Source organism: Fukomys damarensis, unplaced genomic scaffold, assembly GCF_012274545.1.
Source record: "Fukomys damarensis isolate Sample0158 unplaced genomic scaffold, DMR_v1.0_HiC HiC_scaffold_4, whole genome shotgun sequence".
NCBI lineage: Eukaryota > Metazoa > Chordata > Mammalia > Rodentia > Bathyergidae > Fukomys > Fukomys damarensis.
In genome coordinates this window covers 236,672-245,895 of record NW_022900916.1, presented here as the reverse complement: position 1 = coordinate 245,895, position 9,224 = coordinate 236,672, and the positions used below count along the sequence as shown (strand labels likewise).

The following is a 9,224-nucleotide window of genomic DNA, read 5'->3' as shown; positions in this document are numbered from 1 at the left end:
TTTTTTTTTTTTTTTTTTTTTTAGCTTAGTGGTTCTGCTGCCTGCCTCGCAAGAGCAAGGTCCTGAGTTCAATCCCCTGTTTAAAAACAAAACAAACCAAAAACAGCTAAGGGCAGACATTGAGGTCACACACATTCACACACGCACATCATATCCTTTAAAGCAAGCTTCAGACTATTTCAGAGGGAGAATTAAAAATAGGAGGCAAACAGTCCATCTGAGTTTAGAGGTTAAATTAACTTGTGAGGGCAGCACAGCAGTGGAGTAAAACAAGCTTTGTGGAGCTGGAGGTTTTAGGTAACAGCCCTCAGTGGAATTCCTGCAGGGCGTGGCACAGGGTGTGGAGAGGATGTGAGAGAGGCTTAGAAGGCTGTGTGAGCCACACCAAGGAATCTGGAGTCAGCACTCCCTGCAGAGAGGAGGGGAGGCGCAAGTTGTCACAGTGAAGTGCACACCCCAAGAACTAACCACAGGTCTGGGCACAACACTTCCAGCGGCTTTGCAGTCTGTATTTTTCATCGCCAGTTTCCACCCTTTAGCAATAATTTTAATTGACCTTTCCTTGGCTCTTTCTGTTCTTTTTTCCTTCCCTGCCTTGCAGACTACATTGTTCACTTGTGTTTCCACTTCTTTTTTCTCCTCTTGCACCTTACCTCTCTTTTCAAATTTTTACTTGCTTATTTCCCAGGGCCTCTCTGCAGGACAAGGAACAGTTATCTGATTATGAGTCCCGAATGCTAGGGGCTGAAGCTGGGTCAGGCTGGGTCAGTACCCAGATGGGGCAGAGGCTGGAAGCAGGAGTGTGGACTGGGTGTGTATGCAAACTGTTCTCAAAGAGTTCCGGAAGTTCAGTTGAGGTCTGGGGGTAAATTCCACTATTAAAACACACAGGACAGACAAGAACACTGAAAGAGACATTGGAGCCAGAGCAAGGGAGAGCTTGGAAAGAAAAACAGGGAGCAGGTTATGCTAAGATAATACTAATTATCTCTCTCTCTCTCTCTTTTTTTTTTTTTGGTACGGGGGATCGAACTCGGGCCCTTGCACTTGTAAGGCAGGTGCCAGAACCACTGAGCTAAAGCCCCAGCCCTAGCAAACACTAATTATCAAGAAGAATGAAACCTGGGATGGGGAACTAGAGGAGGCAGAGGGAGAAGGAAGGAAGGGGATTAAAAAAAAAAGAACCAAGCTGTAGTTTGTATGCCCAAGATGACTGTGAACTGCATGTACTGCAAACATGTACTAATTGAATTTTTAAAAAGTTTTAAAAAAGAATTAGTGGGGAAGAGTTCCTAAAATTGCTACCAAAGATACCAATGTCCTCAAGATGAATTCTCATTGCAGTAGGGAAGGCAGAGTGTGTGTTTGGTCTGTCAGCCACAGTTCAGAGCAGAATCAGGCTGTCAGAGTGTTCCCTGAGGGGACATTACCTGACTTCAGGAACATTTTAATGCTTTTATGTAAATTAAATTTAAATTTATAAGCTTCAGTTTAAAATTAGGTGAACTTCACAACATCCTAAGCAAATCCAGATCTGTTCTTAGTGGTTTTCAATAAAATAATGCATTCTTAGTTCTTTTGTAGCACAGTTTTATCCTGAACGCTTTCAGGACAAAACATATCTACTCAGCGGAAGAATAAAGATTAAGTTTAGATTCAATTTAAGCAAAATTCAAATGAATTTTTCTGTGTTTCTACTATTGGTGTGTAGTGTTTTATTTTATATAGAAGACCAATTAAAAACCTGTGTAAACCTTTTAAAGACACAAATGCCAGGGCCAGGGGTTTAGCTCAGTGGTGCTGCCACCTGCCTTGGAAGGTCAAGGACCCAAGTTTGATCCTTGGTACTTAAAAAAAAAAAATGCCAAAGAATGTGGAGGAAGACAATCCACAAAGCTTGGGGTGACCTGAGAGGTGTGTACAGCGTGCGGGTGTTTTGGAGTCTTTCTCTCCATACTCGCTCAGCTGGACCTTGCAGCCGTAAAGCTACTAACTCTACTTCTTTGCTGTCAATGAAGGCTGACAGTTCAAAGCACATCGTGTTTATTAAAAGTACAGGAACACTTTCTCAGACTGCTTTTTGAGACATATTAAAAATGAAAAACAGATTCGATTTCTTCCAAAGATATGCTGGCTCACCTTGAGCCAGCAGAAAAGCACTGAAAGTGGTTGTAAGCATAATCAAAACCTTCAGTAGTTATCCCACACTTAACCAGTTTCCTTGGAAGCCAAATACCAACATAGATTTCTTAACAGGTTTTAAAGTTTCTGCAGTTAACAGTCACCTTCTTTATATGAAAGTCAGTTTTAAGGTAAACATGGGGAAGCCACGCAGAGATGGGAAGTTTCTGTGGCCCTGTAGCACACGTCCTCCCCGAACTTCCCTGCTCACTGGCAGCTCTGACGGTGCCCTGCCTCTGGAGAGTGAGGCCGTGCTCTGTGCCAACACAACCCGGACAGCACAGGCACCCAGGGACACGCTGTTGCTATTGTAGCTTCTGAGTCAAATTCAATGAAGGCTAAGATTATTCCCGCTTAATATTTCACATCTTACCAATGCTAACGGTCCAATCATATTCACTTTCTTCACTTTTTCCTTGTCTTGTTTGCTGTAAAAATATAATTAATTTAAAACTCACAAAATGTTTCACATTCAAACATAAATCTAAGCAGTTACATTAGTCAATTATAATATTTCAGACAGACAAAAATGATGTCCACAGTGTAACAAACACACCAGGAAGCTGCCAGGTAGGAAGGCACTGTCCAAGGTACCTGGAGGACATATGGATGGTGAGAAATGGCCAAGAGGGCAGAACAGCATCCGCCACCCAATTCAACCCTTCTTCCTCTTTACAGAGAGCAAACTTAATATCAAAGCCTACTCTCCTGAAGGATTATGGGGGCTATCTGGATGCACCTAGAATTCAGCTCCTTCTCCCCACTTTACCCCTCTGCAGAGGGAGGCCTCTGACCATCTCTCCACTGCCTTGGAGACCCAGCCAGTCTGCCCTAGCCAGTAGCCAGCAGAGCCAGCCTGGGAATGCTCCAGTCAGCTTCTGCTCTCAAACCTACAGTGGCTCCTGTGTATCTCAGAGTATATGGATCAGTGGGTTTCTCAAGGCCATTGTGCTGCTCAAAGTGAATAAATAAATCAAGCTTCTTTCTCTCCTTCTCCTCCTCTTCCTCTTCCTTCTCTCCTCCTCCTCCTCTTCTTCCTCCTTCTCTCCTCCTCCTCCTCCTTCTCTCCTTCTCCTCCTCTTTCTCCTTCTCTTCTCTCCTCCTCCTCTTCCTCCTTCTCTTCTTCCTCCCCCTCCTCCTCTCTCTTTCTCCCCTCCTTCCTCCCCTCCCTCTCTCCCCGATGAATTCTCCTTCTCCTCCTCTTCCTCTTCCTTCTCTCCTCCTCCTCCTCTTCTTCCTCCTTCTCTCCTCCTCCTCCTCCTTCTCTCCTTCTCCTCCTCTTTCTCCTTCTCTTCTCTCCTCCTCCTCTTCCTCCTTCTCTTCTTCCTCCCCCTCCTCCTCTCTCTTTCTCCCCTCCTTCCTCCCCTCCCTCTCTCCCCGATGAATTGAACTCAGGGGCACTCTCCACTGAGCTATATTCCCAGACCTTTATTTTTCAATTTTGAGACAGGGTCTCACTAAGTGGCCCAGGTGGGCCTTGAACTTGTGATCCTCTTGCCTCCGCCTCCCTCATTACTTTCTGACCATATGTCTCATTTCACCTCTGCTTGCTCCGCTGCAGTCACCCTGGTCTCCCTGCAGCGGTGCAGATCCTGAATGCATCCCATCTCAGGGTCTTTGCATGGTCACGTCCACTGGGAAGGCTCCCCCAGCCCTCCTCTCATTTCTTCCTGGTCTTTTCCATATGTCACCTCCAAAACAAGACCCAGGCTAGGGCACAGCTCATGGTAACAGCTGTGCTAGGCCCCGGGTTCTAGCCCAGCACCATGGGGTAGGGGGGTGCTTAAACAATACCTTTCCAACCATTCTGTTTGGCAAAGCACTCCCTCCTTACACTCCTCATTTCTTACAACTATATTTATGTCTTTCCACAGCATCATTACTTCCTAATATTAACTGTAGTTTTCTTATTTAGAATTCAACTACTATTGCTTATTTATTAATATATGCATTATTTGTCTGTCCACCACACGATACTGTAATGAGGGCACAGGTTATATATTTTTTAACCTAGGGTGACTTTGCCCAAGTAGCTGATAAATTTTACTCGTAAGACTCACTCTAAAATTACATAGAATTTTTACTATGATACTAGATGAACGTATGCCACTGAATATGTTCAAAAGAATGTACCACAGGCATAGGAGTAGAACAAGCACATACCCACCCTGAACTTAGTAACAAACACTGTGCTTGATAATGCAAGTGGGCTTAGCTTCCCTTGAATGTACAATCCTTGGTCTGCTTTTATAAAACTCAGTCTCACATCTACTTCATCATCTCTTATTCTTAACTCTCCATGTTCCTCTCGTGAGCTACTCTGTCTCCCCAGCAGGGGCTCTGAGTGAAGCTCCTGAGGTTTTCCTGGGTTCTGGGCACTGCCACACCCATGCAGGACAGCTCCGGCTTCACCCTATCCAACGTCCAGCCAGCTGGACACTCAAACAGAGGAAGCTGGACACTTTCTATGAATGGATCGCAGCCTTAACTACCAGCTGATAAATACCACATTTTTCTAATAGGAGAAATATCAGCCCTCTGCTTTTCTAAATCTGTATGGCAAATCTACATTTTCTGTGGATAAATTCCATAACACTTAGAAGTAGAAGCAAAATAATGCTTCGGTGTAAGCATCAGAGGCACATTTTCAGTTAGCAATCAGGCTTCTTGTAGCCAAGGACAAACTACAGAACCTAATAAGCCAGGTCCACAGTTCCACTGTCCTGGCCTTAACTCAGGCTGTAATGGCCTCATAAATGATTTGAGGCCAAAGACGGACTTGATTTACTCTTCCGCAGGGGAAGAGGAGATGCACATCAGGGACCTGGCCTGCCTGCCCTAGCAGAGTGTGAAGTGGACCAGAATCGGGCAGCTGAGGTTTCCTGCACCTGAACAGAATCTCCTGTATAAGCACAGGTCAGGGCAGGTTGGGGCCCAAGTGCCAACCCATCCCACCAGAGGGAGATGAAGGGGGGTTTTACTTCAGGCCAGGTGCAGAGCACAGCAGCCACACAGAGGCCAGGCCACTATAGTGATGGAAAAGTGGGCCCCGGGAGGGAAAGGGCAAGAGCCCTCACAGAGGAGGAGGAGGGTCTGCCTCAGTTTAGGGAGAAGGGTGGGGTCTGCTCCAGTGCAAGGAGCAGGGCTCTGCTCTGGCCCAGGGGAGGAGTGGTGCTCTGCTTCAGACCGGGGGCAGAGGCTGGGCCACCAACATGGGCAGTGGGCACTGGGTTGGAGTTCTTCCTAGATGAAGGTAGCTGCATGGCTGTTGTTGGTCTGCCAGCCACCGAATGAGGCAGCTTCCTTTCCATCCCCTGGACCCAGACCCACCTGTAGCCACACTGGTCACTGCCGCCGTGTGGGAGTCTGTTCGTCTTGGCCTCCAGCTCCATCTCTGCCTGGGATGAACAGCAGCCTCAGTGTCCTGTGCTGGTCCCACACCCCCAAGTCCCACTGTCCCCGGCCCCCACCGTCCTAGGCTTCCCTCCCTAGCTGTCCACAGCCTGCCTTCTCCCTGTACATCTGGTCCTGCTGAGGGTCAGAAGCACGTGGCCACGGCAGCCTGGACTTTGTTCCCCTGGCTTGGTCCTGCTCCACCCTGGCCCCACAGACGCCTCCCCTGCAAGTGACTGTCACACCCCCTCGGTTTTCACTGTGGGGACAATGTGGGTGTCCCAGGCTCTGGGGCTCAGCAGTACTCAGGACCTGTACCAGGCCCCCATTTTGTGTCCCCAACTCTGGTCTAGGCATCACAGTGGCCCAATGGAGGGATGGGACAGCTGTCCATACCCTTCACTGTGCTCAAGTCCAGAAGGGACTTGGCCGGCTCTCCTAATACAAACCCGCATTGTTACAGAGGAAGACACTGATGCTTGGAGCAGTGGAGCCCTGCTGGACACTGCAGCAGCCTCCTGAGCCAGTACCAGGTTCCCCTGTGCTCTGGGCCCCTGACTGACTGCTCTGCTCCTCCCCAAAGGGAAGGTTCAGGTAGCCAGCAGCAGGCATGGTGGCTTTGAAGTCAGTGAGCAGCAAGCAGAACTTCACACTTCATTAAGTATGAACTTGGACTCTGCTCATTTCTCTAGGCCTCATTGTCTTCCTCTGTAATGTGAGAATACAAACATCTCCCCTCACCTCTCAAGGAGGAATCATTGAGTTAAGTGCTAGGTTGAAGTACCTAGTGCTGTACCCAAAACAGTACTTGTGGTACAAATACAGCTCCCTGCCTCCAATCAGGTGGCAGAATTACGTGTGGTTCCTCGGTCTCAGTCTTAGCACACAGTGCTGGCTGTATGGCTTGGTCGGGTTGCAGACAGTCTGAAAGCCGAGTACAGTAGCGAGAGGGTTTCCAGACAGATTCTGGCGGGGCTCTGTCTCGCAGTTCACCGGCTGCCTGATTTAGGCAGGTAACCGAGCTCTTGATTCAGCCTCTGACTGCAAAATAGCGGTTTGACAGGATTAGAGATAGTGTGTACAAAGCACCCCGCACACAGGAAGCACCTAATAAATGCTGGTACCATAGTTGAAATTCAGAATGGGCAGAGGAGAGGACCCTAAAGAGGACTGGCAGCTCTGGCATTCATCTCGAGCACCATCAACTCGAACCGCCTCGAGCCATGGTGGAAACTGACCAGAAATGGGCTGCAGGAGTCACCGGAACAAAGGCTCACTGTGGAATTGTGTAACAGGCAAGAATTTACTGGACTATTTCTCCTCAAAACCTTTTCCTCTTTCTCCAGCCTGCCTTAGTCTGGAGGCTCCGTCTTCCATTGGTAGAATGCCTTCCTTCCTGGAGCCAGAATGGAGTACAGACAGTACAGACTGTCAGTGCCAGGCACTGTGAGACTACAGCAAGTGGAATGGTTTGGATATAAGGCTCTATAGTGACCAAGACATATGAAACTCCAGAGATATAAGGGGATGAGAAATGCTCTTTTGCCTCTAATAAAAGCAAGCTTGGGGATGTAAAAAGCAAATCCTTAAAGAAGGAGATTCTGAGCAATCCACTAGACACCGATGGAGAATGAGCTGTGCCTCAGCCAGCTCACAAAGGAGTCTTTGCAGGGGCTGTGAGCTCTGTAGGAGGAGGTGTGGGGGCTGAATCCAGACAGTTTCTCAGGAGAAGCCAGGCCTACATGGTGGTGTTTGTGTGTCACCCGAGGCTAAGGCCATACGCTCAAAAGCACAATCTTACACCATAACCACGAGTGCTTTTCTGCAGTGAAAATCCCAGTAGTACAGTGCTAGCCTGGTTCACGAACTTAATTCTTTGCATGAGTCTATCACAAACCAAATCAAATTCAACAGTTAGGATCAATGTTGACCTTGGGGAAATCTGATTTAGTGTAATTATGGAAAAATAATTTTAAAGGTTTTTAGAGACATTTATATTATATTTCTAAAAGGAGATTTATTTGAGAAACATCTAAAAACTCTACAGAGCACATCATAGGCCACTTGTCACAATAAAATAGACAATTATAACATATTATATTCCTTTTCTTCTGGCTTTTTTTTTTTTTTTAAACAGGGCCTCCCTATGTTATACAGGCTGGCCTTGAACTCATGGCAACCTCCTGCCTCAGCACCCCTGAGTGCCGGGATTACAGGCATGCACCACCATGCTTGGTTGCAATTATAGCATGTTTCTGCATACTACCAACCACATGGATGTGACAGTTATGACCTATTCATAAATAGGTTAATAAGCAAAATATATAAACATATACTACTACTGTCTTTGATAATTGTATGTACCTAGCTTCATCACTGTGTTACATGAAATATGGTGACAGACAACCTAAGGCTTCTGGAAAGATCAATCAGAAACCTTATATCATCACTGTGTATGTGGTCATCCAAATGGCCAAGAACTCAAGGACTTTTAGCTTTCACAAATTCAGATGCTCAAAAGGACATCTCTTCATTTACTGAAGAGGTTTCAGTGTTTTTACATACTCATCTAGTGCTTATATACATGGAGTCAACACTGTAATAATGTGATTTCTCAGAGCTGAATTTGCCCCAAAAAGCATAAAATTAATTACAGCTCTCTAAACATTTAAACAGCTAATACCCCAGTATTTGAAAAGACGAGATGAAATACATAACACAGCAAATCGCAAAAACAACAACAACAACAACAACAAAAAACAAAAACAAAAACTAAGACAATTTAAATTAGTGAAAAAATAAAGAAACAAAAATCTAAAAGTTTGACTTTCAGAATTTCAAGATTTAAGGTTTTAATCTTTCAGGACTACCGTTTTTGGTGTTTCAACCTTCAGGATTATGGCCTTTAGGATTATGATCAGCACAAGTTTATCTGTGCTACAGCCAATTCAGGGGCCCTTTTAAATTTATTTGATAGAAGTGCAACAGCTCCTTGCCTGGTAATTCCCTCCATAACTCATCTATCCACAAGCTGTAAGCTGAACACACTGTGATGAACTATACTTCCCCATTATACCCAGGTAGTGAGAAATCTTAATTTTCTCTGTGGTAGGGGATTGAGATACCTCTGAATTTATGTAGGGACCTGTAATTAATATTCAATCTACTCTTAGGCTTTTTCCTGTCTTTCCTTTACCATCTTTCTTTTACATTTGCATTTTTGCCTTCTTTTGGGTGAGTTGAATGTTTTTATTATTAGATGTCTTTACTGTTAGCTTATCAAGTATGCATTAAGAATCTGTTTAGCATTTACCACTTTCATAAAGATTAGGACAGGCATCTTTGACTCATCACTGTAGCTTTTCTTTTTCTGGGCAATGCAAGGATTTTAGAACTCTTACACCTCATTTGTCCACCTCTGGCTTTTACACTATTGTCATGCACTTTAATTTTCTCTCCATATTTATGCTCTTATTGGACTATTTATAAGTTGATATTCATTTAAATTTATCTCAAATCTACAATAGTGGATTTTTTCCTTTTACCTAAAGAATATTGTTTTTGTATTTTCCTTTAGCTGGTAATAAATTTTCTAGGGATTTTTTTTTTTGTTTTTTTTTTTTTTGGTACTGCGGATCAAACTTGGGCCC

General features: G+C 45.2%; 1 protein-coding gene across 2 annotated transcripts in view; it reads right to left on the bottom strand.

The window, feature by feature from the left end:
* The window catches only part of Abcb4 (ATP binding cassette subfamily B member 4), a 58,308-nt gene extending 52,571 nt beyond the window's left edge, over positions 1–5,737 (bottom strand). For both annotated transcript variants that reach the window (XM_010636469.3, XM_010636475.2), the window contains exons 1-2: positions 5,512–5,737; positions 2,555–2,609 (exon numbers count right to left, since the gene is read on the bottom strand). In XM_010636469.3, coding sequence (XP_010634771.1) covers positions 2,555–2,609; positions 5,512–5,573 — 117 coding nt within the window. In that variant the 5' untranslated portion in view covers positions 5,574–5,737. The remainder of the gene's footprint in view (positions 1–2,554; positions 2,610–5,511) is intronic.
* Between the last annotated feature and the right edge of the window lie 3,487 nt (positions 5,738–9,224).